The sequence below is a fragment of the Rhipicephalus sanguineus genome, chromosome 6 (assembly GCF_013339695.2).
Source record: "Rhipicephalus sanguineus isolate Rsan-2018 chromosome 6, BIME_Rsan_1.4, whole genome shotgun sequence".
NCBI lineage: Eukaryota > Metazoa > Arthropoda > Arachnida > Ixodida > Ixodidae > Rhipicephalus > Rhipicephalus sanguineus.
The window spans coordinates 167,968,068-167,988,810 of record NC_051181.1 but is presented as its reverse complement, the minus strand read 5'-3'; the positions used below and the strand labels follow the sequence as shown (position 1 = coordinate 167,988,810).

The 20,743-nt window shown below is 46.5% G+C and overlaps 1 protein-coding gene across 2 annotated transcripts in view; it reads right to left on the bottom strand.

Annotated features, from left to right (window-relative positions):
• LOC119397025 (ankyrin repeat domain-containing protein 16) overlaps positions 1-20,743 on the bottom strand; it is a 115,698-nt gene that overhangs the window by 62,894 nt on the left and 32,061 nt on the right. For both annotated transcript variants that reach the window (XM_049417304.1, XM_037664450.2), the window contains 2 exons: positions 7,166-7,263; positions 751-902 (listed from right to left, as the gene is read on the bottom strand). In XM_049417304.1, the coding sequence (XP_049273261.1) occupies positions 751-902; positions 7,166-7,263 (250 nt within the window). The remainder of the gene's footprint in view (positions 1-750; positions 903-7,165; positions 7,264-20,743) is intronic.

The window sequence follows — 20,743 nt, the reverse complement described above, 5'->3', positions numbered from 1 at the left end:
GAAGCTTGTGTTTTGTTTGTTGAAGGAAAGGATCACCATTTAACTAGTCAGAGGAGTCTCTAACCTCACGGGTGGTACCTGCAGGGAAGAAGAAGGCGAGGAAGGGGGTGTTGGAACAGTGTGGGGGCATGCCCCCGCTGGTTTCGAACCTGTAGGGGCGACTTTTCCATGAGGCGCGGGGCACTAGCGCCCCGTTTGTGTCCTCAGAAAGTCCCCGAGCGCATGTCGGGCGGTCTCAGCTCGGCTCCCCCTCCCCAGTGGCGCCCGGGGCACTTGTACACCCCTGCCCCCCATTAGTTACGCCACTGGATAAAGACATATATCAAAGAAAAAAACTGTTCAGAGGAGGATGACAGATGAGCACTATGTTCTGGCTCTCTCCAAATATTTGGCAAAGCAAACATATTACATTTATGAAACATATTAAATAAACTAACTAACGCTTTCCTAAACTGTAACTTGGTGACCTCAGTGTTTGAGAACAGAATGAATGTAACGGTTTACATCTCCCTTCACTTCTAGGGGTATTGGTGTTGGAACTGTAGCATATTGAAGCAACTGGGTGCCTCTTTCCCATTCCAGCTTTGAGTATAGCAAGCTGCTTAGTTCAAACAGACTTTCACTTGGGTTAACAATGAGCATTAAGAATGTTCATTGTAGTTGAGCTCTAGACTATGCTACACAAAATGTTATAAACAGGCAGCGCAACTTAGCATACAAACAATGATGTGGCTGTGTAGAAAGGCGTACCTTTTGGAGCTCTGCCAAGCAGTCCAGTATGGCCACCTGATCTGCACTCGCAGCATCCATGAAAGGTGTAGTGCCACAGTTGTCAGCTACATCTGGTGGATAGTGGCCCCTCTTTAGAAGCAGCTTCACGCATTGCAACTGGCCATGTAAAGCTGTCAACAGTAAACAGTGTGGTTCTTACATGTGAAAATTGTTATTCAGTAACAACTGCAACCATTTAATCATGCACATAGCAGGGAAACAGGACTCCGTGTTTCTGCATTGCACATAACATAGGTAACACAAGTGGCTGTTGTGTGACACACACACAAATTTGCATAGTGGTGTTAAATATATATTTTTTTCTGTGGTAATTCAAGTTCAGTAGAGGCCAGCACCAGATGCTCTCATGGAGGGCTGATTCAAACATTGAAAGTCATGGGCTTGCCTGTGGGAGCAACTGCATGCTGCCATGCACGCCTTTGCACAATGTTGTTTACAGGGGTTGCATTTATACGGTGTCAAGTGGGACATCGGAAAGAACTAGACAGATGTATTTTTGTTTACAGATTTCTAACCTGAGAAACTGGGGAGACCAGACATACCACCCACTTTGTACTTTGGGAGAACTGCATGAGGATAGGGCAAGAATGTTCACAAATGTGAGTGCATCTTTCTTGTCCCATCCTTGTGCTGTTTGTCCTAAGCTCAAACTTTCCAGCAAGCCCAGCTTAACACCTGCTTTTGCCCACCTCGTGCAGGCATAAACTAGCCTATGCTAGCCGTTTCCCTGACAAATGCTTCTCTGTCATATGCACACAGATCTCCAGGCAGGGTGACTTCTTTTACACTTGACGCGTACCTTCAGGATGAAGTTGCAGAAGGTCTTGCTGTTGATGAGTGATATAATCTTTGTGCTACTTTATTTGACGATTTCAAAAGCAGGCACAATGGACTTACTTTTAAGACGTTATTTTCTTGCTTTTGTGAATTTGACTGCTGCCAAAAGGGTGTCCTTTGTTGGGCACTCTCTTGGTAAAGGTACTGCGTACCATTCGCACAAACACCCACAAGCTGCAGCTAAAATGCAGCACGATGGCCAATGCAGCATGAGTGAGACAAAGTGTCTCCAGCATGAACACCGTGAGAAACAACGGGGAGCAAACGCACTACCATTCAGCACAGTGCCAAGAGAAAACACACAGCTGTGCACGAGCGACTAGGAAGAGTAAAACATGCAGTGCGAGGGAATGAGGAACAAGGATGGAAGAGATGGCAAGCAAGCTGCCAGACAGCAAAAATTCCACATGAAATGAGACAGAATGCACGCAGCTACAATGTAAACAAACTCCCAACAGCACTGTGTGAGAGTGCCAACTCAGGTTTTCTTTCAAAAAGGGGCGCTTTCATAAAGGCCAAGGTTTTCTTGTCTACAAATTCATCTTCGGAAAAAAACAATTTATGCTGGTAAAGCCACTTGCAATGTGCTGAGAACATTGGAGGCTGCATTTGTCTTTTAGCTGAAAGGTGCACACATCATTTGCTTAGAGACATTATTAAATTAACAACAGGAAAGGTCTCATGCTCAGCTACCGTTGCTGTGTAAGCCTAATTACATCCAATCAACTGCTCCTATTCTGTGCTCAGTGGCATATTAACAAGTTAATAAGTGGAGGAGGTGAACTCCTCTCCCTCCACTGGTACACACACAAATATATACATATATATCCCCACAAAGCCCGCCTACAGAAATGGCTATAAAAAAATGATACATTACCACATGTGTTTATTGCTTTGTTTTGGTGTATTTGGGTTTCACCCACTGTTTGCAACACTTGATGCAGACCGCGCCGCAATGTTTGAGAAGCTTTGCGATTGTTTGAGATCGTTCTGTTAAGATTACACGCAGGACGCGAATAGCCAAGTTTATTCAAGAGCTTACGCGAGCACCAGCAATAATGCTGGAAGGTTCGATGACTGATGTATAAAAGACGATGCATTCCAGTGATGATCAGATTACTTGATGGCTGACAACTGTTCTCGCCACTATCAGTGCACAGCGTGTATCGCTCGTATTTTGAGTTTTCATTTTCTGAGCACAAGTTTGACCGAATTGCTGGGGCCATTCCCAAATACTGGGGACATTGCCAACGTCAACTTCCAGAAATAAATGGACAGTCGTAGCTACTGACTACCTCACCTGCTACACTGAAACAAGGACCCTGCCAAAGGCAGTGCCGCCGAGGTAGCCAAGTTCTTCACTGAGAACATCACCCTTTGTCATGGCGCCATTGAGGCCCTCATCACCGACAAAGGTACGGCCTTTACTGCCTACCTAACTCAGGCGATCTTGGGATACAGCCAGACAAGCCACCGCCGGACCACTGCTTACTACCCAGAGACCAATGGCCTCACCGAGCATCTAAATAAGACCATCGCCGACATGCTGGCCATCTACGTCGATGTTGAACACAAGACGTGGGATGCCATCCTTCCATACATGACCTTTGCACACAACACGGCCATGCAAAAAACGACTCGGATGACGCCATACAAGTTGGTCTACAGAAGGAACCCGGCAATGACGCTCGACGCCTTGCTACCCAACGTCATCGACAGAGAAAACCTTGCTATCACCATCTACCTTCAGCGTGCTGAAGAAGCCAGACAACTCGCCCGCCTGCACATCCACAGCCAGCAAAAGACCAATAGCTGTCGTTACAACCTTCGACGACGCCACGTAGAATACCAGCCTGGCAACCGTGTATGGGTCTGGGTCTGGACAGCAATACGCCGACATGGACTCAGTGAAAAACTTCTTTGGCCATACTTCGGGTCATGCAAGGTGCTTCGATGTAGTGGCACTCTAAACTATATGAGGTTATCCCAGATGGCATTATGAACTCTCATCGGCACAGCGCACGACCGCATTAAGGAACCCAAGGGCTCTTGTTTCTGCTTACTTTATTATTGTTCTTTTGTATTGCATGCACGTTTTGAAGTCCATGTTCTGTTTAAACCGATGCTTTTTCAGAGGGCAGCATGGCCATATGTGTTTATTGCTTCGTTTTGATGTACTCGGTTTCCACCCACAAACACTGTTTACAACGCTCGACGCAGACCACGCTGCAATGTTTGAGAAGCTATGCAATTGTTTGGGATCATTTTGTTAGGATTACGTGCAGGACGCGAATAGCCAAGTTTATTTGAGAGCTTACGTGAGCACCAGCGATAAAGCTGGAAGGTTCGATGACTGATGTATAAAAGACGATGCGTTCCGGCGATGATCAGATTACTCGACGGCTGACGACTGTTCTCGCCACTATCAGTGCACAATGTGTATCGCTTGTATTTTGAGTTTACATTTTCCAGGCACAAGTTCGCCCAAATAAAGAGTTTTGTATTTCGCAGGCTTGCTGCAGCCTTCTTAACTTTCACAACCATGTGACAATATCTCGTTCATTTGCTTTTGGGACACAACACATTCCTAAAAAGTTAGAGGAAAGAATGGTCCATATCAAAAACATAATTCGTATCAAATTTGATACAGCAGGCGTTCACCGATATTGTTACGTCCACATAAGGAGGCTTATTGAAATGCAACACTGCAGCAGTCACAGTGGTCTTGAGTGCGCACTGACGTTCCGCACCGCTATGCAGACTGATGGCTTCCTCTTCACCTCCGTTATCCCTGTCCCACTATACCTAAATGCACATACCTACACTATGCATGGCTGTAACAATGCCCACCAAGCTGACGAAGCCTACAAAGTGAGTTAGTTTCCTAAGGGTTAAACAGCTTCAAATGCGCAACATGCGTAAGTTCAGTCTTTGCAGACCGTCAGCCATTGGCATTGAGTCTCGTTCAGTGGTAAGTCAGTTCGCTTATGCACTCTATAACAACATAAGGTCCAGCAGTTTTTGCATCACCCACTTTTTCTAGGTCACCAGGGTTACATCCGACTTGTCATTGTCAGCAGTTGAAAAGTGCCTTCGAGCGACCTTGTGAAGCAAGAGTGCACTTATTTGCAAGATGTCAAGCTTCTGCACGACGCATGGTCTCAGATATGCAGAGCTCACTGTGATCCAAAAATGGGAAGATCGTATGGAGTGTATAACAAGGCAGGCGAGCATAAAGAAGAAAGCAGGGACTGCAGCCGGTAGTTTCATGTTGTGCAGTGTTAAATGCATAGGTGATGAACATCGAAACACCGTCTCAGTTCATGTGGTCTGATGTGACATACAAGGGTAGCATATTGAAAATCAGTTCTGCGGAATCCCGCAAGGTCGCAGAAGGTTAAGAAAGGAAAAATAGTAGAGCTGTGCGAATAGCAAAATTTTTGGTGCGAAGCGAATTCGAATATTGAAGTGTGATGGCGAATCGAATCGAATATTTTTCGAATATTTCTAGAATATTTCTAGAATATTTTTCGAATACTTTGAAGCGAAATTGCAGAAAAAAAGTTAGAGAGGATTCCTAAGCATACTCTTATGAGATAGCAACATGAAAGTGTTTCTTTTCGCTATGTTGATGAAGCACTGGTGGGGTGGTGTTTCATAGTTGTCTTATCAAGAATGAGGCAATGTAGAGGGCCAGTTCTAGTTATGTACATGATTTGGTGCAACCAAAGTGTTGCCGACAACACTTTACACGTGATAGGCAAAGATGCGATTTCCTCAGCCTCTCCTCCTCTTTCACCTTCTGTGGAAGCCCAACTGATATGGCGGACAAGGGTGTGCTCCCCTTGTCCAAAGTGCGAAGTCCGGAGTTCTAAATCTGCCTCGTAGATGGCGATATATAAGAACATCTGGAATTTTGGATGCTAAAAAGCTTCGGCGTCCAGTTTTTCGGACTTCCTGCATAAATTTTAGGTCCAAACCAGCATTATTTGAGCCCCCACCTCTGCCACATCTTTCATCTCCATGTTGGAACCAGCGTTTTCTTGAGTTAATTTGCGACCGTAGCGCAGCTTGAAAGGCAGCTTTGCCGCAATACGGGGGTGTGATGAGGTGAAGCATATTGAAACTCTAGAGACCACTTCCAATCGGACGTTGAGTGTGTCTTGGCAAAGTTAGACCGTAGCGGAGCTTGAAAGGCAGCTTTGCCGCAATACGAGAGTGTAATGAGGTGAAGCATATTAAAAATCTGAAGGGGCACTTTCAATCAGACGTTGACTGTATTTGTTTTGGGGAAGTTCGAATAGTTCGAATAGTAAAATTCCAGTGCGAATCGAATCGAATAGCAAACACTATTAGAAAAATATTCGAAATTTCGAATATTTGCACACCCCCAAAAAATAGACAACAGAACAGAACAGTTCTGCAGGACTGATTTTCAATATGTGTCTAGTTGCTTCGAGTTGTTGATGAATTCGCCCTCGCGCTGCCAACTGCTAGCTTCCTGGTTGGCTAAATTGGTAGAGCGACTGCCCCGAAAACGCGTTAGTCCCGGGTTCGAGCCCTGGACCAGGACGAATTTTTCGGCAACTAAGAGGCTTTATTTTCTGAGAAATCCGTATGGATTTCCTTGTGGCTTCGTGCTACACATGGGTGGTTGTCTATTTTCCCTTTCTTAAGGATAGCACGTTCGTGCGAGTTCTATTGGTGCATTCCACAAGACTGTTTGTTTGTGGATGATGGTGTAGAGTCTAAAACTTGTGGCACATAGGCAAGGTATTTCTTCAACCATGTCTGCAGTGAACTGTCGCCCCCAATCACCGATAACTTTGGGAGGTCCGTGCTGGAGAATCACGAAGGGTACCACGAAGAGACACACATCGGCTGCAGTAGCCGAACCTATAACAGCAGTTTCACAGTAGCGTGTCAAGTGATCAGCAGACGATGATTCAACGATTTCCCTCACCGGAGCGCAGAAAGGGATAGAGAAGGTTGATGCCAACTTGCTCGAATGGAGTTCGTGAAAGTGGCACAGCAGGTAGTTGACCAGGAGGAGTACTTGTAGGACGCTTGTGATGATGACACTCATTGCAGCTAGACACATACTGTTGTGTCATCTGACACATCTTGGGCCAGTCAGGCCTTTCTTGAAGACAGCAAAGAGTTCTTGCTGCTCCTAAATGACAGGATGTTGGATCGTCATGCATAGCTCGCAAGATAGAAACGTGGACGTTCTTTGGGACAACCAGAAGATATCACAAGCGGTTGTAGGATAGTTCTTTTTGCATATTAGCCCATCGCGTATGCAGAAACGTGTAGCCGATGATTTCCTTCCGGTAGCAAGAAGTTGCTGTAAATATTGCTGTAGTGGTATATTGCTGTGTAGCAGTATATTGCCGTAGTGCAAGTTGTGCTAAGCAACATATTGCTGCAGTGATAATTTCGTGGTCTGTCAGTACTTCCTAACCTTTGCCCCGATGCTCACATTTAGCTTGGTACTGCTGTTTAACCTTACAGCGTGTTCATCACAGAGACATACCAGCTGTATGAAGTGGTGTTCTCTTGTTCCTGCTGCTGGTGTTCCATGCATCTGGGGATATATCCAAAAGGCAGGACATTATGTGTACATGGCCTTCCCTGCAACAGAAGGACACATCAGAGCTTCCTGTTTAGTAAGATGTGATTACCATGTTTCTGGCACAAAGTCTGAGACATGAAAAAAGAACCAGGTAAGAGACGAAGGAGCGCTAACTACCAACCGTTTTCATCATTCTGTGTAAGTGAAGCAGTGCACGGGACTAGGACTAAGAAAAGGACACAAAACATGACAATTGCTGACCTCGCAACTACTAGTTTATTTCAGAACAAGCACTTCGTTATATATCCACACACCCTTCGACGTCATAGAGGTGCAACAAAATAAAAGACATGTACAGAGCATATATCCTCTATCATTATTTTTTATATTAACGGTGCCTAGTATCACTGTTTAGCTAACCTGGAGTAGGTCTTAAAGATTACTCAAAAGCTTTCAATACCATAAATAATGCTACAGAGTTAAAGAAATGCAACCACCACGACTCTTGGGGTGTTTTTCTACAATCGAATCTTACTTAATGCATTGGCAGCAGGTGGTGCTCATCAACAATCGCACCTCCAATTCACGAGCAATTATAGCGGGTATGCCTCAAGAAGGTATTCTGGCACCAGGGCCGTACCCAGAAATATTTTTCGGGGGGTGTTTGTGAGTAGAATGGCTAGCTTTGGCAACTAGTCGTTGCTGTGAAGGCATATTTTAGTGTCATTCGAAAGGTTCAAGCATGCAAAAATTTCGGGGGGTGTCAGAACCCCCCCAACCCCCCCAATAGTTACGGCCCTGCCTGGCAGCCCCATTACAGTGAAGCTGTACACTGTTGGGCTCTGGCGGATCACGTCCGTGGACACGCGTAGAACAACAATTTTCGGCATTAACACAACTAATCCAGCGTTTTTGCATTGAAACAATGGACATGGCATAAGCAAAGGTATTGCAGACACGACAGAATAACATGAACAATTTCGCCTCGTGGACAAGACCACTTGACTTGCATCACAAACGAATATCATGCTATTTTTGCACTTTTGAAATGTAGCTATAATGTAGAAAAACTTGTTCCTGGGCAAGTTGGTGCCTAAGTTTACTAAACACGTTATTTCTGGCACAATAAGCACTGTGCCAGAAGTAACATGTTTCGCAAACTGAGACTGTAACAAATTTATATCTTATCATTATTTGCTATATTAAGCAAATGAAGAGACATACACTAAAAAATCCCAGGGTTTCCCTTGCGCATGACGCATATTATCTCATCAATGGCGTCCAACGGTGGTGTCAACATGTGCACTCCCAGCCAGACAGGATTCCATCACGCTCTCAACTTCACTCTCTCCTGGCGTTGGCTAAAGCTTGGTCCTTTGGGCCAGTGGTAGATCATCTCAGCTAACGCTTGATAGTGTTCACTAACAGTTGTCTGGAACTACACAGCACTGTGTGACTGTCAGTGTTTTCTTGCACTAGCTAATGTTGGCACATGTTGCCTAATGTTGGCCAGTACTGGCTAATGTGGCCTTTAGTTGTGCAGTGTTTGCAATTCATTATTAAAACAATGTAAGTATTAAACAATGTAAGTATTCACTATTAAACAATGTATAAGTGACCCTGTCACTTATACATTCGTGTTTCTCGACCTCGCAGGAAAGCACCTATGAACACTGGTTATGATGTCACATCAGAGTGCTGGAGCATGCTTCTCTCTTTGATTAACAGGCAATTTTATCAGGCTAGTTGGTAATGATGAAATTGGTATCTGTGCTCAAACGCAACTGCTGACGTTAGACCATTAACTCACCTCATCACACCTGGCTCAATAATGCGCCATTGCCGGCTCCTTGCTATCTGCTTCACATAACACTGATTCCCACAGAGCGTGAGAGCTGTTCAAACTTTTTTCCAATGCTATTATCGTGCTCTCTCAGTCAATCATTAAAGGGATTGTCAGGTAACGAAGGGGAAAATAGACAACCACCCGTTTGTAGCACGAAGCCACAAGAATAGATTTCTCAGAAAGAAAGCTTCTACCTTGCCAAAAAATTTGTCCTGGTCCGGGGTTCGAACCCGGGACCAACGCTTTTCCGGGGCAGTGACTGCCCCGGAAAGAACAAGGAAGCTTGCAATTGGCAGTGCGAGGGCGAATTCATCGACAACTTGAAGCACATGTACACATAGTATTGCAAATGAGTTCTACAGAATTCCGCAAGGTGGTGGAAGGTTTAAGAAAGGGAAAATAGACCACCCGCTTGTAGCACGAAGCCTTGTGGTTTGTGCAACAAACGGGTGTTTTTCTATTTTCCTTTTCTTAACCCTTCCGCCACCCTGCGGGATTCCACAGAACTCATTTGCAATTGTCAGGTAATATTTCAAACATTATAAATTGTCGGGTGCGTTGTATGTTTTCGCACACGGAAAACACTACAGTGGCTTTTCCAAGCCAATTGTAGCCTATATGTGGGAACAGAAGGCTCAAAACAAACAAACATTTATTACCCGGGTGACTAAACTGATGTCACGGCCATGATGTCCGAACTTTGCCCACTACACAGACGTCAGACTCTGCCCGGCATTGTGAAAAACACTACCACCGGTGCCCTCACCGCAGCCCTGGCCCTAACTAGGTAGTGCAAAGAAAGCTGTCCGCAAGAGAATGTGCATAAACCACAATAGAACCCCTTGTCACTTGTATCGAGGCGCAGTTTCCTGAAAATCAAGGACCTGGAAAGCTTCTTTTGCTAGTCCACGCTTCCGAAAAGTAGGTAGCTCATCAAAGTGAACTGCGGGTACAGTGCAAAACAAGTTTCAGTTATTTCGGCATGCTAGAACTCGCAAGTACAAGCGAGCATCACACGACATCGAGTTCGATGCAAGCCCTCCAACGTCCGTTCTGTAGGGCCTAAATGCATTTAATTTGGGTATACAGTAGACTCCCGTTAAGACGAACTCGAAGGGACCGCGGTCATCTGTTCGTCTTATCAGGAGTTCGGCTTATCAGAAGTGCCCTCAAAAAGAGACATGCTAACATGCCAAGTGCATCCAAATATGTTACTTGAAAACACTGAATGGAATAGACTTACAATGGGGGCAAAAAGACAAGAAAAAGTATTTATTTGGCTCATCTAGATAAAATCAATGCCTTCAACCAGAGCATTTACACGAATCTTACGAGCACGCGATTTCGTGTGTTCGAAAATAAAAATGCTCGTGAAGATATTTGCTACCACATTTTAATGATAAAACTGTAACACGCTCCTATGTTGACGATTAGAAAAAAAATTAAGAGACAAGCACAATTTTCCTTCAAAGAATGTAAAATTTATTGTCCTGGCAGTTCGTTTTCTTCTGTGAGCCTGTCTTGCTGGCTCTAAGATAACTTCTGGATACGCCTCGGTCGCGTGCTGTTGCCTTGACAAAGTCATTATACGCTGAGTTGCTTAAGAAAGTCTGCAAAGTTTTCTTCGAGATCCGGATATCTTCCCGTTTTCGACCCGTAGTAACTTTTCCTGATCGACGTGCAGCTGAAGATATTCCATCGGGCTACTCACGGTCACAAGCATCGCCACGAAAAAGACACAACGCAGCTATATTCACTGTGCAAAATAGCCTTCCTTTGTCGTGCGCTTTCATAATCAAAATGGCTCGTCACCATTTGGACTTCACTGGGAACAGATACAACGCGCACAAATCCTACGCGAACCAACGCTATGGTGGCTAGAAGGAGAGGTGTCAGCATCGGCGCGCCGGAGAGGGAGCGAGAATTCATCCAGATGCGGCGGCGCTGCTGTCGGCTCAAGAGATGCCCGCGCGCACGTAGCAGCCGCTTTTCGTTGCAGCATTTCACGCTACCATGCGGATTATAACAAAGGCTAGCTGGCACATTTCTGGCGGCTCGCTGCAAAGCGTGTATTGGCACTGAAAACTAATGTTTTGAATTTACTTCCTCGTATATCAGCCAGGTTTGCCACTCGCACCCCGAAGCGCTGGAAGATAGGGAATCAAATGAATAACTTGCCGTGAGCTTGACACCAAAACAACGTCCGTGCAGTTTTCACTTTGATGCCATAGTGTTCTTCGTGACGTCTCAATGCAGGTAAAGGTATCAGCAACCATACTTGAATGCGTTATTTTAGTAGGGGCGTGCGAATAGTGAAATTTCATCTCGAATCGAATTCGAATCGAATAGTGGCGAAAAATATTGAATAGTACGTATATTTACATGAAACTAGTACCGCCAGTTACTGCAAGACAAAGGAAAAATCAGGGACGCTACGGGTTGGTGGTAGCTTTATTACGCGCTTGTTCGGAAGAGTATTTTTATTCTGCTTTTCTGGGCGCGCAGGCATGTTGATATAGAAGAGCCGTCACTCCAGTTAGCAGGGGCCCTCTCAACTGCTAAAAAAAGGGGGTACGGTAGCTAGTTTTTTTCCCTATGGTCGCGGAATACGGCTTCAATTGTGCTCCATCTGTGGTCGCACAATACTGCTTTATCTCGATGCATACTCGGGGCCCAACAATCTTCGGGCGCTCGTTCACAGCAGTGTTTCAACTACGCACCGAAGCGATGGGAGTTCTTGAATGAGGGGTGCGGTGCGGCAGTGACGACTGCACAGCGGGAACAAATTTTCATATATGAATCCAATCACCGAGGGTTTCGTGGGCCGAAGTCGGAATGTAATACGTCGCCTGCGGCATACGCGACCGAACTAGGCAAGGAAAGTGCATGCCTTCGTTTCAGAGGCGAAGTTGTGAAGAGCTTGACAGTTTTCTCATGTTTCTTTTTTTTTTACGTGTGCAAATGACATGATTGCCTTTGAAATAAACATGTGCTCGCTTTTGTACCAGGATATCGGTGAAAGTTTTAACGAAAGGCCTACTGTACCGATGTTAGCGTTAGTTTTATCCACTCACACCCTAGCCAAGTTGCACCTTTGTCGCGTTTTATATATTCGTCCTGTCGAATTATTCGAGACTTTGAATACTAGCTATTCGAAAGTCGAATCGAATTATTCAGTTAGGCATTATTCAATTGGAATTCGAAACTCGAATATTCGCACACCCCTAACTTTTATGACTTGCGCATCGAAAACCAAGGTCTATTTGTACAAGCAAGACATTTATTTTGACACACTCTTACAATGCATCCAGGTGCAAAGCAGTGTCTTTGCTGTTTACACACCACTGTCGTTACTGTGGCATGGTCACATCGGTACGTACCGATACCGAACAAGTTCAAATCGGCACGCCGCAGACCAGGGGCGTAGCCAGAAATTTTTTTCGGGGGGGTTCAACCATACTTTATGTATGTTCGAGCGTGCGTTTGTATCTGTGCGTGTATATATACACATGCAAAATTGAAAAATTACGGGCCGCCCCCCCTTGGCTACGCCCCTGCCGCAGACGTTGCGAGAACACGTGCAAGCGACGAAACGTGCGGCGCCGGCGGTCGGCGGGTGTTCTCGACAGATTTCAGTACTGACGTGCGCGCCGCCCTGCGGCGGCATGAAATACCAGCACGCCTCCTTTCACGGCGCGGCCGAGACGATGCTAGGGTGGCTAGAAGGGGAGGTGTGCTGAGCGCGGCGGCCAGCCATAGGAGAGGGTGGTCCTCTTTCGCGTGATCGCCGCTAGAACACAACATAGCGCTACCGTCTGGGGCGCCGTCAGCGTTTCCGCGTGCCTGGCCGGTGGTTTGTAGTTGTGTATAGTTTGCTGCAAACTGTTGGCGTGTGCTGTTGATTCATGAGTGCTGTGTGCTGGCAGAGATGCCTTCTGTAGAAAGAAAAAAACAGGACGCCGACCAAGAAGGTGTTAAAAATATAATAAAAGACGTTTCGGCTTCCACACGGAAGCCTTGTTCCTGTGTGAAAGCCGAAACATCTTTTTATTATATTTTTGACACCTTCTTGGTCGGCGTCCTGTTTTTTTCTTTCTACAATGCCATTACATCCCGACCAGACGAGATTTCGTCCAATTCTCGATTTCAAAGATGCCGTCTACCTCAAAGAAAAAAATTCAGCGTTGGTGCTTCGTGCCAGGGTGCGATTCCGGTTACAGATTTTGTTTGGAAAAAGTGTCCCTTTTCCGTTCACCGACTTGCCAAGAACAGTTCTTGAAGTTGGCACGCACCATTCCGAGGGCTGACAAACAAAGAAATGAATGACAAAAAAGTCAAAAGAAAAAAAAAATCACCATCCCCCACTGAAGGGAACCATATGTGGGGATGCGAAGGAGCGCATGGTAGACCTAAAGTTCCGTTCATCACGGGCATCTTGCCCGATGTTAACGTGTCCTTGCATGTGGAGCACACTATGAATTCACTGTAGGTGCTGTTGCAGATGAATACCTGATTGCCACGCAAAATACTTGGGTTTGATTCTTTCCATTCGTCGGGTTCGCTGGCGAATTCTGATTGCAAATGTTTCGTGGCGTTTTCCACGTTACCTTGAATAGACACTCTGACCGGTGAGCTTTCCGTTGTGCTGAAGAAAATAGGTACCATGAAGATTGGTTGTCGGTCCCTTTAACGCTCGCGATTGCATTTAAATTACCAATGTCTGTTCTCGCCGCCGCTGGGTAGATATAAACTGTCAATCACCTGTGGCGCATACCCGTATACCGCGGGCCGAGGTAAACGGGTATGGTGCCACACGTGTCTGGAGGAAAGGGTTTGATGACACACTCGACGGGATGTCCACGTTATTCATACCATGGCCCGATAGTCATATTCGTCAAATCCTCTTACCCTCCCATGCCAATTTTGGTCTACACCAAGCTAATGAGGCGATCATGAGAGCACCCAGACATAGCAGGCGGGCAGGATGGACGGACGGACGGACGGACGGACGGACGGACGGACAGACGGACGGACGGACGGACGGACAGACAGACAGACAGACAGACAGACAGACAGACAGACAGACAGATAGATAGATAGATAGAAAAGCTCAAAGTGCCAAAGGTTCGCTAAGAAATGCTTCGCATTTCATAAAGCCTTGCGTGATGTGAGACAAGCCGCGGAAACGATCAAGTGCATTCTGTTGTACACAATAAAGTTTCTTTACCTAGTAACATGTTGCATTTATTTATTTGGTTTCTGAATTGAGCCTGAAAAGACTACCGAACCTTGTATTACCATGTATGCCAGGGTTTAATCCTGATTTGGTTGGCGTAAATCAAGTTATCTGCTTTCGCACGTAATGAGGCGCACGAATAAAATGATCAGAGCGCATTGGAGCATAATTATGCCCCGCCCTCCCAGTAGTAATGCTTCAATATGGCTTTCCAAGAGGCCTGCTTGCTTTCCGTCGGAACAAAACTCGGCTCTGTACCCCGTATTTCAAAACCGCATGATACCAGCAGCGCAATACAAGCTGTGCGCTGACTAAGGAACTCAGGTAAAGTTTTATATAATTTGGTAACGCATTTCCACTGAAGCGTTCTCCCTGCTGAGAACGGAGATCGGCCACGCTCGCTGACGGCGCCCCCGTCGACAGCGCCGCCCCACGGCATTCACGCGAATGGCGGCCAACTTTTGCTGCCCGGTCATCACACCTCCCCTTCTAGCCACCCTAACGATGCTGACACCTCTCCCAACGTTACTAGAATACATTCAGTTTTCAAACTTGTTTGTACTGCACGGAACCGCCACCACACTTGCTAGGTTTTGGCGCTGCAGTCGCATCGGGCTTCAAAATACCGCGCGCGCCGGCCAACGCTGCACAAGCGTTCGCGTTCTCTGTCATGTTCTCTATCTGCCTTCTGCAGCTTTTGTGGTGGCGTTTCGTACTGCGTTCGCATCATGTGTCATCTGTTCGCGTGTTCGCGTTCTCTATCTGCCTTCTGCAGCTTTTGTGGTGACGTTTCGTACTGCGTTCGCATCATGTGTCGTCTGTTCGGGTGAACCATGCCAACTTGTTGTGTGCCGGGGTGCGCGAGCGGATACCGCAAGGACGCAAGCAGCTCGGACAGACATTTTTTCTATGCTCCGACCGACGTGAGTCTTCGTGCAGCTTGGAACAAAGCAGTTCCACGTGCGGACAAGGAATTCACAGCAACGTCAAGAGTGCGCGACCTCCACTTTCATCAACAGGACATATTGAAAACGTACGTCCATGTCATCGACGGAAAATCCGTCGAGATCCCACGAGGCAAATGGAGTCTCGCAAAAGACGCCGTACCCAAGGTGTTTCCGAACCTGCCCGCGTACCTGTCGAAGCCACCGGAGAAAAAACGCAAGCTAAGGTGCAAAAGCGCGAAGCGACCCGCCGATCAAGCTTCAGAGCAGCGCCAAGGTGCGCCATGCTATAACCTCGAGCAGCCGGAAGACTTTCCAGCTCAAGACACTCAGGAATTAACGATAGCTGATATGAAATCTGTAGAGTTGCCCCCCGGCTGGCGCGTGATGAGGGGGTTCATGAACATGGTGACAGGAGTGAGGGTGAATTCGTCGCATTTTTCACAGTAAAGCACGAAGAGAAAACCTTGCAAATTGAAAAGAGCGTAGTTGTCACCAGCGAAAGTTCGGCCACAGGAAGTGCCTACGGTCGTGTAGCGAGTGCTTACGCAAGTATTCCCATCCGTGCTATCGAAGACTTAACCGCCCTCTTAAAAGCTGTACATAAGCTTCACGCGTGTAAAGGATGCCAGATACAGTGTAACAAGTGTATTTCACCAAAGTGCAAAGTGCTGTCGCCTCAACCAACATGTGTAGCATGTCGCATCCACGACAAGAAAGTTGCGAGAGAGGCCACCCGATTGCGAAATCGACTCGTCCAGAAAAGCAGCCGACTCAAACACTTGCGAAAAAAAGTCCTGAGGGCATCAGCAAAGAGGGCGTCCTTCATGCAGGACATAAAGATGCTGAAGGACGAATTAACGAATGAGAAGTCTCAATCAATTAGCAAGGCATTGAGCACGCTTCCACCTATACAGCAGCTGGCAATTGAAGCATCTCTGAAACAGGTCCATGCAAAAGGCCCTAAAGGAGTGAGGTACACGCGTGCATGGATAATGAATTGCCTGCTTTTGCGAGTGGCCAGCCCTAAAGCATACAACATGCTCAGAAACATGAAACCGCTTCCACTACCCACTTGCAGCCGACTCAGCCAAATTATTTCAGGCGTGCCTTGTGGCTATGGCTACAAGGCTAGTTTGATGGCTACAAATTATTTCAGGCTTCTCAGCCTGTACACGCCACTAACAATGGCAACAAAAGGAAACTGCTCAGGCGAAGCAGACCCGGTCGTTGTGGTAGTGCACGAAAGCCTCAGCGACGAGAAGGTCATCGCTCTTTCGAAAAAAGAAGCCCGGGAGGAAGAGGTGAGCAAGGTCATTTCACAGATAGAATTGCAGGAGCCAATGACAGCTGATACACTTCAGCAGAGTTACTGCCGCACGACTGCGAAAGCAAGCGCGCTGTACTACCTTGGTGGTTATATCGTGAAGAAGGTGCGAAAGTTCACCAGTTGTGAAGACTGCCTTGCAACTTGTATATCTGATAACCACGTACCAGCAGCAGCAGCCTTAGCAGAGATGCGATCCTTTGTGCCTGGTGCACTGCAGCATCCATCAGGTGCTTTCACATCGATGCTTAGCGGCATTGAACGTGTAATTGAAAAAACGACCAATGGTAACAAAGTGTTCAGAGATTTGTTCTGGACTATAATGGGAGAGCTGTCTGGATGTTCTCTGACTCGGGTAGGCTGCACAGAGCATTTTGAGTAGCTAAGTGCGCGAATCATCAAATTTTATTTAATAATAATATCTGGGGTTTAACATCCCAAAACCACGATATGATTATGAGAGACGCTGTAGTGGAGGGCTCCGGAAATTTCGACCACCTGGGGTTCTTTAACGTGCACCTAAATCTAAGTACACGGGCCTCAGACATTTTCGCCTCCATCGAAAATGCATCACATTTTATTTGACCACACGGATGCATTTCTATTCGAAGTTTCTTCGCCAGCAGCAAGACTCTAGTGTGCCAGTGAAAGCAGCAAGAAAGCGTGCTAAATTGCTATGAAAAGGAGACTGTCAGCAACTGGGATGCACATGTGCATAATTTTTTGTGGCTGTATAACTGTTATATGCATAAGTGCATGTATGTATAAATACCTGCAGGATGTATAACTGCAGGTATTCAAAATAAATAAACAAGTGAAGTAATACCGTCCGATCTGCTTTGAAATGGAGTGAATGAGTACTTGAAAAAAAAATGTTGCATGTCACCCGTGCTTAATGCAATAGAGCGTACCATGTTTGCTAGCCATGAACGCATTAAAAAAACTTTTAAAAACACTTAGATAGCGCTATCAAGTGAAAAAACTCGCCTGCGCTGAGCAGACGACACTGCGCCGGCTGGAGCCCGATGCGACGGTCCCGCCATCTGGCGACAAGCACAGAAAGGGTGCCACCTGCGGAGTATGGCGGCAGCGGAGAGTTTGACAACTGAATGTATCTAGTAACGTTGACCTCTCCTTCTAGCCACCATACCAACGCGAATTGACCACAAAATTACAGTGTACTAGAAGGGGCAGTGAAGCGGGCGGCAGCCTCCGCGTGACTCCGGCGGCGTCGCCAGCAGCGGCGGCGCTGCAATCGACCAATCTTGAAGAGGAGCACGCGAAACGTAGCAACCATGGCGACGCTCGCATGTGCTATGCGCGCGCTGTGTCTGTGGTTCAGGTGTTTGCGCGTAAGCACTTCGCTTATTTAGTCTGTATTATCTGCTAAGGACCAGAAGCTACAAGACAGATTGGTTTTCCCACAGATGAAAACGAATTTTGAGAAAGTACTCCCCGCTTGAATAGAGCCACGCTCTTGAAAACACGGACACTTTCCATCGCAGTTGAGCCCAATTGGAACATATTCAACCGTTTCAGCAATCAGGATTGAGTTTGTTTAGCTTACAGAACTTGAAAGCGCAGACGAATCTCTGATAGAGAGCGAGTACATTCGGATCTTGGGTAATCGCAATAGGGAAGCCGTGTGAGAAAAGAATTAAAAACGTAGCTAGTCGCCGCAACTATCAAAGTAAGTTTAAACTAAACAGTTACACAGTGCGCTCGTTCTCTTTGCACAAGGCCTGAAAAAAAAATGAAAAAAGAAGTGATCGCGCAAATGTACAACGTCACGCAGAATCAGCTGGTCTCGTTGCTGAGACAGCTATAATAAAACATTTGTGCACGAATTTGAACAGTCATATACGCCCACAGCAACAATTTATAGAAATCATGCCCGAAACACAAGGCAAGTAAGCTAAAAAATAGGTCTAGCACAGCACTGATGCATGCAGAAAGCCAAGTGGGAACTTCCTTAAACTGGCAATTAGCAGCCGATTTTATTGATAGGGACCGTGCAGGCTTCGGCGAGCAGTTAAACGAGCTACAGCATTTCACAAAGTGGACACAAGGTCATGGTCTCCGTAATCAGTGAATTAATATGACAATGCATCACAGAATATGAGTACACACATGAGGCAGTAGGGCACAGAGCATTGATATATGACATTGTTTTTCACACTAATGCAATGAGAGCATTACCATAGTAATGGGTAGAAAAACAACTGAATTACTGTACAAAAGGGAAGCCGCTTGCTTTGATTCAGCAAATCCTCACAGCTGGCAAGGTAAAGCTCAGAAAATCTCAGAAATAACAGCAGGTGAGGAAGGCAAAAGTATAATGCATGCTGAGAGAGTTGCCATGCAGCTAGTTTAGCCTGCTTAGTTTGAGGTGCTTGGCAAAATTGTTTCCTCAGCAGAATGGACTTATTCCCGCCTGTCACAAAAAAGTACAGTAGCATATAATAACGTAAAACCCAAAACTGCGTACTGTTATAGGCTCTTAGCGTGAATTTCTTAATTGACCTGCAATTGGGAAGCATGATGAATCATGTGCAACACATCCATAACGCTCTCGCTATGAAGTTTGCGTCCACTGCATAACGTTCAGTAGCAAATAACGTTCCCAATCGTTTCTTCGCTCTGGGTCTGCGGGCGCTTTAAACAACGAAAGCTTCGCCGTTTGTTTGCTTCGAGAGTACGCTGTGCTGCACCAGGAGCGAAGAAATGGTTCAAGCATTGTTTTTTAGGAGCCATTCGCACGTTATAGCATCACACATTGAGAGAAAAGCGGGAGAATCACTTCCAAACAAGCGCGTTCCAGCCAAGGAGTCGGCGGTACGAGGCACCCGCCTTCAAGATTGAGCGACTGCAGCGCCGCCGCTTCGTTCGCCAGCGGCGGCGTCACCTGCCCCTATGGGTCGGTGCCTCCGCCCGCTTCACTGCCCTTTCTAGTACACTGTAACAAAATACATGTGCTCGGCCGCCATTGTGTGATGGTGATGACAATGCACCTGACCCCTCTGACGGGAGTGCGCCGCGATCGTGGTTTCGGTTTCGTACTCGATTGTAATGCACAGACCATTTTTGCTCCTGTTGTCGCTTTCTTTTTTTTTTTCCCCACTCCCCTTGCTTTTGCCCCTCTGACCACGGCGGAGGGGCCCCAAGCTTTTGTGTTCTTCTCTTCTTTGTACTCCAGCTGGGAAACCGAAGAACGGGGGGGAATACAACAGGACGCAGTGGCTTGGGGGTCCAAGGTGTAAATCCTCCACTCTTTTTGTTGCTTTCTTTGCTGATAAAGCCCACACCTCCCACACCCACAGGCTGGGGGTGAGGGGGGATACCGGCTTTATCCGCTGACCGGTCTTCTTCGTTTATCTCGCGCCCTCCGCGTCGCGATTTGCTTCGCGTCTTTGCTCAGGGAAGCGCTTTTTTTCATCTTTTTTGCTTTTTCTCGGTCGCCTGAATGCTCCACCAAGAGTTCAGTGGTCGTTGATCACCGCGATAGTTCGTCTTAACAGTTGCATTGAGTCTATGGGAAACCAAACAAATGGTCCCGTGTTGTTCGGTATAAGCGAGAATTCGTCTTAACCGAGTTCGTCTTAACGGGAGTTCACTGTATACATAAAGTCAAAGCGATTAAGTACCTACACAATCAATTTAGTTAGCGATGTATCTTACGATCAGTGATACAAAGCTTGCTTTATCAGGGACGAATGGCCCCGGCATTTCTTGCCTTTTAAGTGCTCTTTAGCTCTCACTTTAGCTCTCACAATGTGCATTGGACTATTTTATTATGCATTTTTTAATGTTCTATCGACAGTTGTCTTTCATGTGTATATTCTCGAAATGGGGATACGTGCGTGACCGATTTCGCGGGGTTCAACCGAAGGCAAAACAAACCTGAAGGTGGTGACGACCAACATTTTGCAATTTACGTGTATGTCGCACGTGTTAGCATTTCCTAGTTAAAACCGGAATATTGAACCTTCAAAACATATGTGCGCTATGCTGTGTGGTGACCAATTCAGATTATGGGAGGTGGCAGTGGGGCTCTTCGATTTTCCACTTCTGGCTACCCGCGGGCTGCCAGCCCCGCGGGTCGCCAGAAGCGTCCAACCCGAGAAAAACGAACGCCAACCGGAAGTACGCCGCGGGGGAGACGGAGCAACCCGACAGAAACGAGCGC